Below are 19,582 nucleotides of genomic sequence, written 5' to 3' on the forward strand. Positions count from 1 at the left end.
GATCTCAGCGCGCATCAAAAACACGGGCTGACGCTAGCTCAGGCCCCCTTTTACCGCAGCTTAGTAAATGGACCCCTAAGTAAGGCAGATTACACTACAGCTACCATGCCTGCAGCAGGTCTGATTTGATAAAAGTCTCATCAAAAGAATATCTGATCATTCATAATAGAACTGTATGCAAGAGTCCAGCCAGTTTGCTGAAGTTCTCTTTGCAAATGGCAATTACCAGGTCTATTAGGATCAAAGGAGATGAAATGTTACAACAATAATGGAATCCATTCTTTATTTTAAGTAACAATGAGACCCGCATACAATGCAAATTATGGAGAGCTGCTTCTTAAGTAGTCGAAGGAGGCTTTGGGGGAGAAAGTGGGAAGCTGTATCTCTTTATTTTTTTTTTATTTTGTACCTATAAAACAACAAAGCAAGGTTCAGAAATTTCAAACAACAATTTCCAAAACTCTAAATTAGAGTACATTATGGGAATAACACCACAACTAAGGATTCTATCATTACCAACAAAGGAAACTAATTACCAGGAAGGCAGGTTAGCTCAAAAAAATAAAAAATACTCTTCTTTCACCCCTCCCTCCACCCCACCAACTCCTAGTAACAACTTTAGGTAACTGTGTCCTGCAAAACAGGCTTATCAGAAAGGAAATTATCCAAATGAGTGGGATTCAGGAAAACATATCTACTATTTCCATATGTGTGTAGACACTTACAAGGAAATCCAAGGAAGGATGTAGGTCCCACAGCCAGAGCCTTACACTTGAGTCATAGGAACTCTTTTCTAAGAAACTGAGTGTTTAGCCTCATTACGAGAAATAGTTATTGGTTGGCCACGAAAAGGAATTTGCTTTTTTGAAAAATACATAATTTTAAAATAGTCTTTTTCTCAATCTCAGTTTGAAACAGTGGCATAGCCATGAGGGAGCCTCAGGGGCCTAGGACCCCTCTGCTTTCCTGGCTGGCGAAGACCTCTCCTGCTTGAGTTGCGCCTGCAGGAGCAGTTATCCAACAGGCGTGCTTCACTGCTAATTCCGTCTTCTTGCACATGCTAAGTTAGACCTGAACTGTGCATGCGTGAGAGAGCCAGCATTAGCAGTGAAGCGGCCCTGCTGAGCAAGTGCTGCTGCAGGCGTGATTCAGGCAGGAGAGGTCTTATTTCGAGGAGCTGAGGGCAGAGACCGGGTAGAGAATTGCATGGCCACCCTCCTTGGGCTAAGGCCCTCCCAGAGTTGGCTGTCTGGTTACACCACTGGTTTGAAATGTTACTAAAAGTGTTGCACACTTAGAAATACAATTTTGAGGTGACTGTAAAAACTGAAAAATAGCCAAATTATCCATCAAGATGTCTTCCCCTCCCCACTCACTTGCCGCACATGCCGAAGCGTCACCTATCTTTTGCCAACTAACTTTCCCATTAGTGCATGGTAAATTTGAAAGGGCCTTATGTACAGATAATGCAGATATACTTAACACTGATGTAGTGTTAAATGTTCTGTGTTACCTGCTGTATAACAGTTAAAGCAGCTTCAGTTAGTAGACATATTCTTAAGCAGAGGCAAATGCGTCCATACAAATTCAAAAAGCTCAATACTCATTCCAATTCATCTTAATTTTATTGAAAAATATTCTCAAAATATCCATCAGACTGACCTCGGGTCGGTCTGATGGATATTTTGAGAATATTTTTCAATAAAATTAAGAAGAATTGGAATGAGTGTTGGGCTTTTTGAATTTGTATAACAGTTAAAGGTCACATACCTGCGTAGGTGTTAGCAGGGGCTCTAACAGTATACTACAGATACACAATACATGGCAGCAGATATAGAGCCACACGGTCCATCCTGTCTACCCAGCAAGGTGGCCAGAGCCAAGCCTACCACTCTTTGCAGACCCCAGTTACTCATGCTTAAACACTAGTTGTCAAGTCTCCACCATGCCAACCATATAGGCAGCCAAACATTATGGAGTCTTGGTTATGACCACACATCATCCCCAAGTATTTCTGACACTATTCTGTCTTCCCCTCCCCCCTGAACTGCACAGCACCCTTACTCGCAGCATGTGACAATAAAGTGATCTATAACACTGGAGTTGCCAAGTTGGTAGTAGCCCTCCTCCAGTCCCAGAAAGCCTCTCTGCCATTCGTGTGCACAGTTAATAGAATTACTGACAAACAACCTCAGAAGTCCGTGGCAATGTTTAAATTTCTCATCATTTTGTGCCACAATTAGTCTTCATTCTTTCTGACTGTTTGTCAGTATTGACATTTGAAGAAGGGCTGTGTCTCCTTCGTTCCTCCTTGTTGGGGTATTTTGTACCATGGTTAATGAATACCACTCAGAGCAGTTCTAGCACTTTTGTGGGTAAGTGGAATATTTACACAATTTAGTGCTAGTGTTTAGTGTACAGCCCTGCCTATGTCTAGTAGCCGTATAGAAATGATAAGTAGTCTTTGGGATGCCAGAATCTTGCTACTCTTTGGGATTACGGAATCTTGCTACTCTTTGGGATTACGGAATCTTGCTACTCTTTGGGATTCTGCATGGAATCTTGCTATTCTTTGGGATTATGCACAGAATCTTGCTACTCTTTGTCCTTATCCCGTATTTGTCCTGTTTATCTGTCTTGATTAGATTGTAAGCTCTGTCAAGCAGGGACTGTCTCTTACATGTTCATTGTACAATGCTGTGTATGTCTAGTAGCATTATAGAAATGATAAGTAGTACTAGTTTTTGAAGCATAATGATCTATTAGTAAAATTTATATTGGCAGCAGCTGCAGGGAGTTTAACTTGATGGATTTTTGCTCACCTTATACTCTGAGGGGCCCTTTTACTACGAAGCAGTAAGCCCACCGTTGGCTTACTGCATGCCAATCTGGAGCTACTGCCGCCCCAACACAGATGTCGGCACTAGTTCCACCTCCAGCATGTGGCATTTCCAGTGCTAGCGAAAATATTAAAAAATATTTCCGCAGGGGTTTACCCAGCGGTAATCGGGCAGCGCTGCTCACTACTCAGTTACCGCCGGGTTAGCATGGTGGGTGGGTGATGGTAAATGCTTCCCCCCACAGGGCCACACAGCAAGAGCAAGCTTACCGCGTGGCCGGGTCGTTTATCAGCCTTTTTACCCGCTGCATAAAAAGGGCCCTTAACATATGGCAAAAATGGCCCCTGCCACTAGCACAAGGCCCTTTTTACTGCAGCTTAGTAAAAGGACCCCTAAGTTTATTACTGTTTAGCTAGGTGACTGTTAAAAAATGAGCACGGGTTTCCTAGAGAATATGTTTAATTCCACTTTTTAGCAGAGAGAGAAAGAGGAAGAAACTGAACTGGAGGAGAGAGCATTTCATGCTGCAGAGGTGTTTGACAGAGAATGGTCAGAGCCAGTTGAGAGGGCTGTCAGTGAACCACATTATCTTGATCATGTCTCCATTTAGGCAAAGCTCATTTGAAGAAAGCCATCATGTGCCACGAAGAGGCCATGAGGATCCACGGGCTGTGCAAAGTCCTAAGAAAGATGGATATCCTCCAGGAGGTGCTGTCGTTCACTCACAAGCGCTCCCTCAGCAAGTACTCCGACATAGACAATGAGGAAGACTTCTTTGAGACAGGAGATGCACCCAACATCCAATGTAAGTGTCTCAGAAGCTGTTTGGGGCACATTGTATAAAAAAGCCCTCTTGCAACTATATGATTTATTTTCTACATCCTTGACTACAGTATTCTATTCATTTATTTTATTTTATTTATTTTTGTTAACCCAAAAGGAAGAATGAGGCTAATTTGGTGTACTTAACTCTCCCAGGGAGGAGATACCATATTTTTGTTGTCAGCACGGATGTGCTTTATGTTGAAAGTTTTTTTTTTTTTTTAGATTTTTTTTATAAACGTCCAGTGCATGGTGGACACTGTCAGCACTTTTCCAAGGTGCTGCTAAATGAACTTGGTTAAAAGAGGATGTTGAATATGTGATTTACAGTTGTTACCACAAGGAGTCTGAGGAGCGTAGCTCGAGGCCCCTCGGAAATGAGTTCATGAGTCAAATGATTTCCAAGGAGTCTAAGGTCTGGAGATGAAGACGTGGGACGTTTTTCTGGGAACTCTTTGGCCTTTGCTGTCTTGTTACCCTGCTTTTACCTTGTCAGTACTTTTTTTGTGGATCCAGCAATTATAGGTGTTATTTAACCATACCACAGACACTGGGGCATTTTTGCAGCCTTTGCAGGTTATCCGTTCTGGCCTTTGTTTAGGGTTGTAACTACTTCTCTATGTAGCTTATCCCTCCCCCTCCCCCTGCCCACCCCATCCTTTGTTCAGGGTTGTAGCTACTGCTTGCTGCTTCATGCAGGTTACCCCTCTTCCCAACCCCCACCCCACATATATCTTTTTAGAAGTGCAACAAGTCATTTTATCAGTGTCTTGAGTCGAAACGCTCAATGTTTAGCTTCCCATTGTCATCCCTACAACTCTCTGCTAATTGCTGCTGTCTACCTAGAGCTGAGGGCAAATTTCTTTTACTACCACCTGTGCCATCTGTCAATCAACCAGTCTGAAATCTAGTGCCTCCAGTTTGGGACCTACCCTCAGGCTATTCAGTTTGTTCATGAGCTTCCTATACAGTATCAAAAGCTTTTTTTGAAATCCAAGTGTATACCACATCCAGAGCATGTCCTTGATCTAATATTCTAGTCACTCAATTGAGAAAATTGATCTGTCTCTAGTAAAGCTCTGCTCCCTCAGATTTAGCCACCTACATAGTAACACAGTAACATAGGAGATGACAGCAGATAAAGATCTACCCAATATATCAACTGCAATTGAGAAAGTCAACCTTCACAATGAAAACTCAAAAGTGATAATAATTAAGTGTGAGAGAGAGGACATTCAGCACTCATGTGAGGTCCTTGGAGCTACAACTTATATGAATGCACCAACTTAATTGGCTAATCATAAAAGCTTCCCACCATTGTTATTCCTCTCTCAAAAAGTGCCAAAATAAATGTTTAAAAAGTAACACATAACAATAATTGGTGAGTAACTTCCCTACTTCAAATTGCATTCAAACTTAGAAAGAGCCTGATTTAAATAGTGAAGGATTCCAGTGTCCAACTATCATTAAATAATACCGGTAAAGCCAAGAAAAGGCGGTATATCAGGTCCCATTTCCCTTTCCCCCTACAGTGTGCAGTCTCTCAAAAAGCTCTCAACACACAGTCATCGGGTCATTTCTCTGGTGCCTTTAAATACAGAATCTTTGAATGTTCTGTCCTGGACTGGAAGTCAGTTTGTCGACCTCTGCTCCTATGTGACTTTTCTTTGGCGTTCGGTGGAGGGTTTGTCCTGCTTCTCCTTTTGGTTGCTTTCCATGTTGCAAATGTCTCAGTCAATTCCAACTGGCTCACTCCAAGTCAACTCTATCTCAATACTTCAAAATGTGAATCTATATATCTCTCTGATCCCAGATAGGATGGTCCTATTTCCCTTACTGTCAAAGACACACTTCTGCCATTCTGAGAGATTCCGCGTATTTTAGGTGTAAGTTTTGATTAAAAACTTTCCTCAGTAAAGTTGTTCTGCTTTCGTTGCCTTCCACAGAATTCATTGTATAAGATCTTGCATTGATTTGAATAAATTTTAAAACATGATCTCCCACATACGAGTGGGACTACCGTTAAAGACTTTTTGAATGAAGGTTGAGCCGTGTAAATGTATTGTGAAACTTGGGGGCTAAGACTTTTTATGTTTTTGGACCTGATTCATGTAAAGAATTTTGTGGAAACCAGGACTTCTATAACTGTATCTTCTATTCAGGGAAGTCCTTCTGTTGGTACATGGGGTACTTTCTTGAAATCCTGTTCTATCATATATTTTTTTGCCCTGAAGTATTTTGTTTTCTTTTTACTGATATTTCATATATTGCAACTATGTAAATATAAAAAAAAAGTCTTGAAGTCTTCAACTGGTACAATCCCCAGCAGTAAAAGTCAATCACAAAGTTGTTCGTTTGCTATGACCATTACTATACAAGAGCACTGCCTGCCAGTTGCAATTAGGAGGACATATAAAGTCTTAGGGCCCTGTTTACTAGGGTGTGTTAGTGGTTTTAGTGCGCCTAAACTTAGCGGCCGCGCTAACCATGGAGGTGCCTATAGGGATATTGTAGGCACATAAATGTTAACGTGCTGATTAACGCTGCTTAGTAAACAGGGCCCTTAACGCTAGTCTATCAGTCACTGTTTACAAATAACCGACCACCTGATATTCAGCCCACAACAGTATGAGATCTGGATAGGCCTATTTTGTTGACCTGGGATGTGACGTTGTAGATAATATGCTGAAATCTTCTGCTCGATGTGCTGCGGTGGCCAAAAAAGCAAACTGGATGCTAGGGATTATTAGGAAAGAGATGGTGAATAAGACCGAAAAATACTATAATGCCGCTGTATCGCTCCATGGTGCAACTGCACCTTGAGTATTGCATTTAGTTCTGGTCGCTGTATCTCAAAAAAGATATAGTGGAGTTAGAAAAGGTTAAAAGAAGAGTGACCAAAATGATAAAGGGGATGGAACTCTTCTTGTATGAGAAAAGGCCAAAGAGGTTAGGTCTCTTCAGCTTGGAAAAGATACAGATGAGGGGAGATATGATTGAGGTCTACAAAATCCTGAGTGGTGTAGAGTGAGTAGAAGTAAATTGATTTTTTACTCCTTCCAAAATTACAAAGACTAGGGGACAGTCAAGGAAGTTACCTGGAAATACATTTAAAACAAATAGGAGGAAATATTTTTCATTCAATGAATAGTTAAGCTCTGGAGCTCTTTGCTGGAGGATATGGTAATGGTGGTTAGTGTATCTGGGTTTAAAAAAGGTTTGGACAACTTGCTGAAGGAAAACTCTATAGTCTGTTATTGAGACAGAAATGGGGAAGCAAATGCTTGCCCTGGGATTGGTAGCATGGAATGTTGCCACAATTTGGGTTTCTGCCAGGTACTTGAGACCTGGCTTGGCCACTGTTGGAAACAGGATACTGGGCTAGATGGACTATTGGTTTGACCCAGTATGGCTACTCTTATGTTCTTATGTAGATGGAAGATGTTTCTGATTCCTGCACATTTTGGTCTTAGCAAGTTACACCCGCAGGAATCGAACCCTTTAACAGAATGGACACTTTACCATGTCTCTTTATGTGCTTCCTGCAGCTAAAACTCATCAGAAGCCAGAAATAACAATGCCCAGCTTCTCCAAGGTGAAGGTGACAGACATTTTTCAGAGACTGGTAAGGATGAAGCTTTCAGGCAATGGGAACTGGGAAATGCCAGGCATGTTCTCCTGTATTCTGTAAACAGTGACTAAAGTTGCAAGTGGAAATCAGGGCATGTAGCTGATTGTTGTGCTCAACTTAATTGCTTAACAAGCCAATTAGTGCCAATAAATGGCTGCAAACAACCAATTGTCATTAATTGGCCATAATTAGGATTTACACACAAATCGTATTCTATAACGATCTGCACATAAATCCTAACGTGCATAAATTTTAGGGGGCTTGACTAGGTGGATTCTAGTGGCATTTCAAAATTTTACATGCATAAATATAGAATTCAGCCTAAGTGCGCCTAATTTAGGTGCCGGCATTTACACCTGCTTATAGCAGGTGTAATTGCTGGTGTCTGAAGTTAGTCACAGTTTATGCCTTAAGCGCTATTCTGTACAGGACTTGTACCCTTTATAGAATAGCACTCAGAACCAGATTTTATATAAGGTGCCTAAAAAATCCATTTGATAAACATTTCTGCCTAAGCGTGTTCTATAAGCGGCACCTAGATTTAGGCACAGTATATAAAATACGCTTAGTTGATATTCCAGCGCCTAAAAGTGCGCATGTCCATGTACATCAACAAAAATGTGGTGTAAATCCCTGCGTGTGGATTTATGTGCAGTGGGCCATATTCTATAACTAGGTGCGTAAATTTTGGTACGCCCACAAAATGCCAATTTCTCTGCCCATAGCCATGCCCCTTTTGAACTGTGCACATTAGAATTTAGGCACAGTTCATTGCAGAATACACGTGGAGGGGCATAATTGAACGAAAACGTCTATCTCCATGGGCGTTTATCTCCGAGAACGGGTCCGTGAAGGGGCGGACCGAACCGTATTTTCGAAAAAAATAGACGTCCATGTTTTATTCGACAATTTGTGAGCTGGGCGTTTTTGTTTTTCAGTGATAATGGAAAATGAAAGCGCCCAGCTCAAAAACGAATAAATCCAAGGCATTTGTTTGTGGGAGGGGCCAGGAGTCGTAGTGCACTGGTCCCCCTCACATGCCAGGACACCAACTGGGCACCCTAGGGGACACTTTTACAAAAACAAAAAAAAAGGTAAAAGAGCTCCCAGGTGCATAGCACCCTTCCCTTGTGTGTTGAGCCCCCCAAATCCCCCTGAAAACCCACTGCCCACAAGTCTACACCATTACTATAGCCCTAAGGGGTGAATGGGGGCACCTACATGTGGGTACAGTGGGTTTGGGGGGGTTGGACGACTAAGCATTAAGCAGCACAATTGTAACAGGTAGGGGGGGGATGGGCCTGGGTCCACCTGCCTGAAGTCCACTGCACCCCCTAACAACTGCTCCAGGGTCCTGCATACTGCTGCCAGGGAGGTGGGTATGACATTTGAGGGTGAAAATAAAAAGTTGTGAAACATCATTTTTTGTGGTGGGAGGGGGTTAGTGACCACTGGGGGAGTCGGGGGAGGTCATCCCCAATTCCGTCTGGGGGTAATCTGGTCATTTAGGGCACTTTTTGGGGCCTTATTCGTGAAAAAACAGGGTCTAGGAAAAGTGCCCTAAATTCTAGCTACAAACGCATACTTTTTTTCCATTATCGGCGAAAGGCGCCCATCTCTCCTCGGCCGATAACCACGCCCCAGTTCCACCTTCGCCACGCCTCCGACACGCCCCCGTCAACTTTGAACGCTTCCGCGATGGAGTGCAGTTGAAAACGTCCAAAATCGGCTTTTCATTATACCGATTTATTCGTTTTTGTGAGATAAACGTCTATCTCCCGATTTGGGTCGAAATCTAGGCGTTTTTCTCTTTCAATTATAAGGTGGTTAGTGAGTTGTGCATGTAAATTCTAATTATTGCCAGTTAGTGCTCATTATTGCTTGTTAAGTGCCATAGAAGCCTGAGAGTGAAAATCGGCCAAAGATAAGTTGCTGAAATACTGTGAAGAGATTCTAAAAGACATATATATTTTGAATTGAATAAAGGTATCACAGCTTGGAATTGTAAAGATATAACAAAAGATAAAAATACAAAATTGAAAGTATCTTGTAAGCCACATTGAGCCTGCTAATGATGTGGGAAAATGTGGGATACAAATGTTACAAATAAATAAATAAATTGGAGGGTTTTTATAACCAGTGATGGAGGTGTGATTGTGAGGTTTCTCCATGTGCTCCCTATCAGAGATATGAGAGCCATTGGGGTCTTTTCCCTCCAATTAATTACACTCTAGAAAATGTAATCATAATTTGGTTACAACTTGCCAATCTTTAATGTAATCAGAGATCCTAATTAGATATTTGTAGTTTTCTTCTTCTTTTTTTTTTTTTATTATTATTTTTATTAACACAGTGCAACAGTGTTTATACAAATTCCACAACTTCCAATTATAGTTATACAACATCACAAAGAAATGTTAGCTATCAAAAGGATTTGTCCATAAATCGCCAACATGACGTATGCTGCATACTGCATTTTCCATTTTATTCCCCCCCTTTACACTCATCCATCATGCGCACCACGCTAACCCACTCCTTAACTCATCAACCGCATCTCATGCACACCCCACTTACCCTTCCCCCCTTCCCTCAGTACCCTGTAAAGGTAACACTTTTAAGCATGCTTTCCACAGATCACGATATTGCCTGTTAGCAAGTTTTGCGGAATCAGAATAAATTCGGCACTCATTCTCACCAACCAATCTCATTTTATTGTACCACACCTCTACCGGAGGGCTCTCCGATTGGATCCAATATTGTAAGATGGTCTTTTTAATTAGTAGAAGAGAGGTATATATGAATCTTCTGCACGGCTTAGTAAGTCCCTGGGCAATCAAAAGATCTTGGTCTCCCAATAATAAGGTGGCATAGTCCCACTCTATCTGCCTATTTGTGACTTCAGTAAGCAACTGAAATGCTCGGTTCCACAGGGAAAGGGAAGGACACTCCAAAAAGGAGTGAAGAAAAGTCCCCCGCCCATTCTGGCATTTGGTGCACTGTCCCTCTTCCCACAGTCCTATAGCTGCCCCCTTGGCCTTTGTAATGTATGCTCTATGCAATATTTTGTATTGGGTTTCTTGGAGGTCCGCTACCTTAACCATGTCATATATGTTAGAAAAGAGTTTATCAAACTCCTTAATAGTATAACTCCTGTTCAACTCTCTATTCCACTGATCCATTAATCTTTCCATCCCCCCCAGGGGTCTATGCATTTGCAGGACTTTGTACCATGTAGTTAGGCTATTCATCTTGTACGGTGTGCGCAGTAAAATCTTGTCCATAGGTCCCCACAACCATTTGTCCCTGTGTGCCTGTTGCAAAGAAGAGTAATAATGCCTTACTTGCAGGTATTGCAATAAATGATTATTAGGGATATCCCACCTTTCCTTCAGCTGGTCAAAAGAGTCTATTTGCTCCTGTCCCTGATCCATAAGGTGGACTAACATCACACATCCCTTCTCTCTCCATTTATCAAAGATAGAGTATCCCAGACCTGCCGGAAAGTCTGCATTGCCCACCATGCCTAAGAAAGGGGAAGCCTCCGACGCTCTATTTTGTTGCCCTCTCCACCAAGCCCATGCCCTGCGAAGAGGCTGCAGAAAGGTCAATCTCCCTGCAGTGTCATATATGTTACTAGGCCTCATGTGCAGTAAATTTGTGAAAGACCACGGGGCACTCCAGTCCTCCAATCCTCCACCCGGCAAAAACCGGTAGCTACCCGTCAATCCCTCAAAAATAAGTCGCATAAGTGCAGCCACATTATACAAACGTAATTCAGGCAATGCCAGACCTCCCATGGCCCTACTCAAAGAGAGCTTTTGATATCCGATCCTTGCTCCCTTCCCCCGCCAGATAAAGGCGCGTATAATAGACCGATAGAGGCGCTCATCCCTCCTCAACACCCATAAGGGGGCCGCTTGTAGTGGGTATAGGATCTTTGGCAATAAGACCATTTTAACTAAGGCTATTCTGCCCATCAGAGAAAGCGGCAAATGTTTCCATCTATCACATAGCTTTCTGATGTTATCCAGTGTATCCGCTATATTTTTTTTGTAGAATATCAAGGTATTTACACTGAGGAAAATTCCCAAATATCTCATGGCCCCTCGGGCAAGCGGTATTGGCATCCCCGACAGGCCTGGGTCCACAGAACATCCTGACAATGGAAGTACTTCTGATTTTAAACAGTTGACCCGCAGACCTGATAATTCCCCATAATCCCCTACTATTTCTAACACCCGGGGGAGATCTCTAGGCCCATTGGCCAAGTATACTAGGATGTCATCTGCAAACAGATTCACCCGGAAGTCCTGTGTACCCACCCTTATCCCCCTTATAGCCCTATGTCCCCTAATTTTTATAGCTAACGGCTCTATGGCCAATAAAAAAAGAAGCGGTGACAGGGGGCATCCTTGACGGGTTCCCCTTTGTAAGGGAAAGCTCTCTGTGAGTTTACCGTTGATTAACAATCTGGCCACTGGGAGGGTATACAACGTTTTAATCCAAGAGATATAGGTCCCTGTTATGCCATAGCGATTTAGGGTCCAAAACAGATATTGCCACGAAATGCTGTCAAACGCTTTCTCCATATCAAGGCCCGCGATGACTTCCAGCCCCCCTCTACCCCTGCACTCCTGTATGGCCAAAAGAGCTCTCATAATGTTCATGGAGGCATGCCTCCCCGGGACAAATCCCACTTGGTCTTCATGAACTAAGCAAGAAACCACCCCATTCATCCGCCGGGCCATGATAGCGGCCAGGATTTTAATATCCTGGTTTAACAATGAGATGGGACGATAAGAACCCACCTGGGTTGAGTCCTTACCGGGTTTTGGAATTAACACTATATGGGCCATATTGTTCTGTATAGTTAACCCATTATTCCCCATCCCATTGAACCAACCTCCCAAGGGGGCCGCCACCAGGTCCGCCAGAATTTTATAGTACTCTGGGCCATAGCCATCTGGTCCTGGCGCTTTAGTCAGCTTTAGAGATTTAATGGCTTGTTTAATCTCCTGCTCCACTATAGGGCTGTTAAGAGTACTTAACTGGTCTGGTGCCAGGGTAGGAAGGTGAATATCTTGAAAAAAAACCTCACATGCCTCTTGATCAAACTCTCTTACCCCGTATAAAGAACTATAAAAATTAACAAATTGCTGTGTGATGTTTTTCTCAGTGATGCATTCCCTACCTGCCGTATCCCTAATAGTGGTAATAAGTTGCCGCTTACGATATGGCCTAACCAATGCTGCCAGTAGTTTCCCAGCTTTGTTTCCCCACTTGAATAATCTAAAGCGCTGAAAGTATATATCTCGTTGCGCTCTCTGATTCAAGATTTCATCTATCTGATGTCTAACCTCTAATATGCGTGCACTGTCCTGCTTTAACATAGTGGTCAGATGTGTTCTCCTCAAAGTATGGTACTCATTAGACAGTCTCATCAGGTCTGCCTCTCTCTCCTTCTTTTTCCCCGCTGTGTAAGCTATTATGTAACCTCTCATCACTGCCTTCGATGCCTCCCAGTATGTACCTGCATCTACGTCCGCTGTGTGATTATACGTCTGGTAATCTATCCACTTGTTCCGTAAATATTCTCGGAACTCCTTGTCATGGTACAGAAGGGGATGAAGTTTCCACACTCTCTCTCCCTGGCCTCCTGCAAAAGATATCGTCATAGTGACAGCCGAGTGATCACTAAGGGTGCAGTCCACTATGTGAACGTGAGAGGACCTAGAAAGCAAGGATGGTGTAGTGAGCAGATAATCAATCCGAGAGTAGGTGTTATGGGGGTGAGAATAAAAGGTAAATTCCCTGTCATGTGGGTGCAAAAGCCTCCAGATATCCACCAATCCCAGCTGAGACAGTAAGAAATTAACCCCCCTACTCCCCCAATTCCCTCCCCTTAACTTCCTTGGTTTACAATCCACTGTCTGGTCGGCCAGACAGTTAAAATCTCCCCCCATTACTATGTGACAGTCCGGGAATGGTACTACTTTAACTACCAGTTCTGAAAAAAACTTGTGGGAGTAGATGTTGGGTCCATAAACATTACACAATAGAATACTCTGACCCCAAAGGTCTCCCAGTGCCAGTACATATCTTCCTTCCGTATCTGAGATCACCTTATGCATGGTGAAAGGCAGTTGCTTATGGATTAAAATAGCCACCCCCCTTTGCCTAGAGTTATAAGAAGCATATTCTACCTCTCCCACCCAATCCCTCTTAAGTTTTTGGTGTTCTATCGCGGTTAAGTGTGTCTCCTGAATGAAAGCTATATCAGCCTTCTCTTTTTTCAACCAGGAAAGCACTTTGGTTCTCTTAACCGGGGAGTGAAGTCCATCAACATTAAGAGTAACTACTTTTAGATTAGCCATCTTCACCCCCAATAAGAGTGCTCATTATGGTTTTGCCAGCATCCCGTTCACTTGTCTCCCAGCTGGACCAGCGAAATCCCTCTTGTTGTCCCTCAAAAGTCCTTCCAGATCTATTCCGCATTCCTCTCTCTTCTCCTCCCCTCTGAATCCCCATCTGGGTTTCAATTCGCTTTCGTGTTCCTTTTACTCCCCACCCCACCCCTTTCCCCCACACTTCCATACACCAAACACACACACACACACACACACATCCCCCTTCCTTTCCCTCCCCCCCTTATTCTCCCTCCCCTGTCCCCACACTGTCATATCTCCTCCCTTCCTTTTCCCCTCTGTAATCCCCTTCACTTTCCCCATCCTTCACCTTCCCAGAACCTCCCTTAGCCCCTCCCCCTTCCCAGCTCATTTGGCCCTATATGATCGGATCCTTTCCCTTCCACTTAATGGTAGCTGGCCCAAGTCCCAGAAGCACTGAAATCATTAATAAACTTTCTCAACTAGATAACAACCAAGTCAACTCCCGCTGCCCTCTCTCCCAATAGGCTCTTAGCAATGTTCCCAGTCCAAACCTCAAAGGCAGCAGGCTCGCCATTAAGTATTGCAGGGATCTCCTTGAACTATAAAACTGCAAAGGTATCACCGGTCTACCACCACTGCGAACAGACTTCATTCCAGCTCTCACAGTTCCAGCTGATTCAGCCCTCTTGCACATTGGCATTTAACGTGCGCAGAAATGCTTGGGCCTCCCCAGTCTCCTGCATGAGTAATGTCTTCCCTTCATGCCATATTCGCAGTTTCGCGGGATACAGGAGCGCAAAACGCACTCCCTTCTTATGGAGCTCGGAGCATGTGGGGGCCATTGCCCTCCTCTGCGCTGCAATCCTGGCGGAGTAGTCATTGAACAAAAGGATGCGGTGATTTTCATAATCCACACTCCCATGTGCCCGGAATGCTTTCATCAGCTTTTCCTTGGAGAGCCAGTTAGTATAATGGGCTATAGCTGTACGTGGCTTGGCGTTGACATCTCCCTTCGCTCCCACCCGATGGGCTCTATCACAGCAAAAAGTACTCTGGGATTCTTCCAGGCCCAGCGCATGGGGTAGCCAGGAGTCAAAAAAACCGGTACAATTCATTGCCTGTCACCGTCTCCGGCAGCCCGATCACCCGCAGATTGTTCCTGCGGTTCCGGTTTTCTTGATCTTCAATTCTTTCTCGCAGTTCTCCCGTCTCCTTCTGCAGTGCGGCGACCAAAGTCGCCGTGGCCCTCGCCTCCTCTTCGCCCGTCGAGATCCGCTGTTCCATCTCCTGCAGCCTGTGGGAGTGCGCATCGAATTTCTCATGTATTTCCTCTACAGCTGATTGTAATTTATTCAGGCGATCAGCTAATGCCGCCGATACCGAACGGGTGATTTCCTGGACCCACTCCGTTGTCTGCATGAGCGTCGGGTTCGGGGGCACGCTTGGATCTGGATTTTGATCATGCTGTAGCGCCGCCATTTTGTTCAGGGCCTGAGTTCGCGGTGTTTTAGATTTTCGTTGCGCCCTTGTGGGCATAACTCAGACGTTCCGCCTTCCCGAATTCAGCCCCACAGTAGCCGGTGATGTTCTTCTCACCCCCGCACTGCCTTTCCGACTTCAAGAGTTTCGGGATCTTTGATATTTCAGCAGATTTCGGCTGGTGTCAGGGGGAGCTGCACAGGTCTGCGTCTTCCTAGGAAGCAGGCATCACGTGACCCCCAGTTTTCTTCTTTTTACTTGAACAGTCCAAAAGGAACCTCCCACTTATCAAACCAAGGGACCCTTTTATTAAGCCGCATAGGTCATTACCGCCCGGTTAGTGCGTGTGACCTTACTGCTAAGTCAGTGACTGGCGGTAAGGTCTCAGACCCAAAATGGACGCACGGCAATTTTGATTTTGCCGCACATGAGGTTTTTTTCTCCTTAAGCATATCAGGTTATACCACTGTTGGTTTGATAAGTGGGAGGTTCCTTTAGGACTGTTTAAGTTGATTTTGTACTCCACTTCCTTCTCGTTTCTTTTTACTGACATTTCATATATCAGAACTATGTAAATATTAAAAAAAAAGTATTGAAGGCTTCTACTAGTATAATCCCTGGCAGTAAAAATCACAAAGTTGGAAGGAAAAGCTTCAGGGCCGGTCCAAGGCAACCTGTATGAATTTTTTTTTTGTTGTTACATTTGTACCCTGCACTTTCCCACTCATGGCAGGCTCAATGCGGCTTACGTATTATATACAGGTACTTATTTGTACCTGGGGCAATGGAGGGTTAAGTGACTTGCCTAGAGTCACAAGGAGCTGCCTGTGCCTGAAGTGGGAATTGAACTCAGTTCCTCAGGACCAGAGTCTACCACCCTAACCACTAGGCCACTCCTCCACTCCAATGACCTCGAAGACAAGTTTGAAGGATGCCCTGTGGTACGCTGGAAGTGATGGACTAGGACAGATATTCCTTGAATTTTACCAACAAATCATATTGGCTTCTCTAGCAAGGTCAATGTGGTAAACTTGACTGATGAACAGGAGCAGCAGATATATTAGGAAAAGAGTTGGAGAAACCTGATGAAATGATCAACATTGTGGAAGTGATGAACAGGCATGATTACCTGCCACAGATTCCAACACATTCAGAGATGGTGAAAACTTAGCACTATTATTGATTCAGTGGCTCCTGAAGAAGCAGTTCGTGAAATGGAGAAGCTCCATAGAGCCCTGCCAATGATAAAGCTAAGTTACCAGATAAAGCTAAGTTACCATTGCAAGTTACAATTACCTAAAATGGGTTTTGCATAGAATATGGAAAGTGTGGAAAGGAAACAGCTATTTTAACTAAGAAGATAAAAGAAAAAAAAAGATTTTGAATAAGAAAATTTGGCCATAATAAAAAATTAAAAAAGGAGGTGGAATCCTTTAGACTTATGATGGTAAAAACCCAGTGTTTTTTCTATGAAAAAAAACAAGTAAAGCACTGGTAGTAAAATGAAGTCTTTTTCCTCCACATATCCAAATAAGTGTGAAAACTATGATAATGGCATTCTGTTGAAATATCTAATATATAGCTTGCCATTTGGAATGCTATAGCCCTAATTTAGGTTCCACTGTATAGAATTGTGGCAGTCATACGTGATAGCGAAGCAGTTTTTCCAATATAAAATAATAAAAGGAAAGGAACTCCATTAGAAATTAAGACAGAGAAAATTAAGCCAGAGGAAAACGAAGAAACAGGGAATAATTAAGAGATAGAATAGGTATAAGCGAGAGAACATCACACCATTGCGTCCACTCAGGACTGAGCCTGCTCACCAAAGGTTAGTTTGAAGAGGTGAGCAAGAGTCACATTTCTAATGTGTTTGAGACCTCATCAAGGCTTTCAGAACTAGATTCAGATCCCAAGGAAAGAATAGGGCCCGCCGAGAGGGTGACAGGTGCTTCAGTCCCTAGAGAAAATGCTTGACATTTCGATGGGAAATTAAGGAATAACTCTAAATCTGTCCCTTCTAGCAAGCAATAGTTGTCATTTGAACTTTCAGAGAGTTTAGGGCTAACCACTTATCTAACTCCTCTGCAAGAAAGCCAAAACTTGTAGAAGTGATGCCATGAAAAGTGTTACTTCATGCTCCTTTCACCAGAACACAAAAATCCTCCAGATTTGGATGTATGCCAGGGATGTTGACTTTTTCCTAAGTTGCAAAAGAGTGGAAACAATCTTGGCCCAAATATTCCTTTGTCCACAACTGAGCCCACTCAAGAGCCAGGTCTTAAGAGAAAATTGAGAAGGATCTGTTATCGGAACTGATCTTTACGCCAGATGGCTGCTGACTCTAGAAAGTTTAGGGGGTCTTCCACCATTAACCTCACCAGGTCTGCAAACCATGGTCTCCTTGGCCAATTCAGAGCTATGGGGACCATGAGACCTGGTAGATTATCTTCTGCAGAATCCATGGAGAAAAGGCATAAAGGAGACCATCCCATCAGCCAAGACTATATGAGAGCATCCAGGCTAGGGGGGGGGGGGGGGGGGGGAGCCCTTCTGGTTGAAGATCTTGGCTTTCTTCACATTTTGGCTGGTTACCATCAAAATCCATCTGCAGGATCCACCATCACTAAACAATCCAGGCAAAGACTGAGTTCTTTAATTTGCCATTCTTTGGATCCAAGTTATGTTTGCTCAGGAAATCTTCTTGGGCATTATCTACCCCAGCCACATGGACTGCTGAAAGAGCTTATAGATACCTCTCTGCCTACCTCAGAAGAGGTTTTACCAACCAGTGATTTGGTACCTCTAGGTACTTGTATAAGGACGGTGCCAATATTTAAGTGTCAAGAATGTGCATAAATGACCCGAATGCTGGGAGTATAGACATATATGTATGTAAATCTCAATATTACAGCTAAGCGTCTAAATGTGATGGCGTGCACTTTGAAGGTGTGTGTACATACGGACAGAGTCTGCATTTATTCATTTTCGACTAGATTTTATATATGGCGCCCAAATTTGAGTGTGTTGCTGAGATGAGCTCACAATATAATTGGTTAACAATCTCCTAACCATCAATAATTAGGTGCCAGCAACCAATTGTTTATATGAATTGGCACTCGTTAAAATTTGCACATGCATCTGGCTGCATGCTACTGTATAAAGCAGGGCGACTAACTCCCATAATGTGTATCTCAAAAGGAGGCGTTGCTATGGGAGCGGCATTTCGAAAAGTTACGCACCTAGCTGTAGAATACTGGGTAAGCGCACCTAACATGGACGCCAGCATTTACACCAGGTTTCAGCAGGCATAAATCTGGCACCCGTAGTTAGGTGCGGGATTCAGCGCTACGCAGTCTTTATAGAATAGTGGTGCTTTGAGCCAATTTTTTTCAGCACTTACTTTGAGAATTTCCCCCCATTCCCCTGGATATTATATAGCACACCTAGCATTCCGTGCTGAAATCCAAGCGTATTCTATAACACCATGCATAACTTAATTGGCCTAACAAGCTAATCAGCATTATTAAGAGTACTTAACAAGCAAAATGAGCACTAATTGACAATAATGAACATTAATAATTATGAATAAATTATTATTATTTTATTAATAAATAAAATTTCTGTTCCTAAATCACTAAGCATATTCTGTAATGCACAGTGCCTAAATTTTAATGCGTGCAGGCAAAAAGGGGCATGGTTATGGACGGGCAAATGGGTGTTTCATGGGCATTCTAAAATTTACACTCACTGTTATAGAATATGTCTCTCTGCAACTAAATCTATGCGCTGGGACTTACACCATGTTTTCATTTGTGAAAATGGAGGCGCATAGATTTAGGCGCTAGGATATCAACTAAGCGTATTCAATATACTGCGCTTAAATCTAGGCGCTGCTTATAGAATACGCGTAGGTGGAAATGTTTTCCGCACTAAACATAGAATCCCTCCCTGTTATGTCTATGTGATTGAAGGTGGGTGTACAGATGAGCAGCCTGCATTTATTCACTTTATGTCCATGTGATTTTGTTTTTTTAAAGGGGCCCTTGTCCGTTTTTTCAGCAAAACACAGGTGGCAGCCTGTACGCACAGCACGGCTGGAGCGTAGCGAGAGGGGCTTCGGTTTCACATTGCGAGGCGATTCTCCTGTGCTTATTGCTGGAGTTGTGCCTGGGAGCTGTGCAGCAGTAAGTGATGTGTTTTAGTTCTGTACATTTATTCAATGTGCGATAATTATACACCAGAGGATGGGAGTTCTGTTATGCATTTGTTTCCATCAATTAGCTCTTGATTACCCTGTCCCTTCCCTAGCATACACTTGTGAGCAATCTCCCTGGTAAACACACCTACATGCATTCCCTTGTCTGAGAGATTTCAGTTCCCAAAATATATGGTAAAATATTTCAAAAATATTTAATTAT

General features: G+C 43.2%; 1 protein-coding gene across 1 annotated transcript in view; it reads left to right on the forward strand.

Moving 5' to 3' along the window:
- The window catches only part of RHPN1 (rhophilin Rho GTPase binding protein 1), a 133,934-nt gene that overhangs the window by 109,914 nt on the left and 4,438 nt on the right, over positions 1 to 19,582 (forward strand). The window contains exons 11-13 of the mRNA XM_030190233.1: positions 3,451 to 3,645; positions 7,211 to 7,287; positions 19,202 to 19,348. Coding sequence (XP_030046093.1) covers positions 3,451 to 3,645; positions 7,211 to 7,287; positions 19,202 to 19,348 — 419 coding nt within the window. The remainder of the gene's footprint in view (positions 1 to 3,450; positions 3,646 to 7,210; positions 7,288 to 19,201; positions 19,349 to 19,582) is intronic.

The sequence above is a fragment of the Microcaecilia unicolor genome, chromosome 1 (assembly GCF_901765095.1).
Source record: "Microcaecilia unicolor chromosome 1, aMicUni1.1, whole genome shotgun sequence".
Taxonomy (NCBI): Eukaryota; Metazoa; Chordata; class Amphibia; order Gymnophiona; family Siphonopidae; genus Microcaecilia; species Microcaecilia unicolor.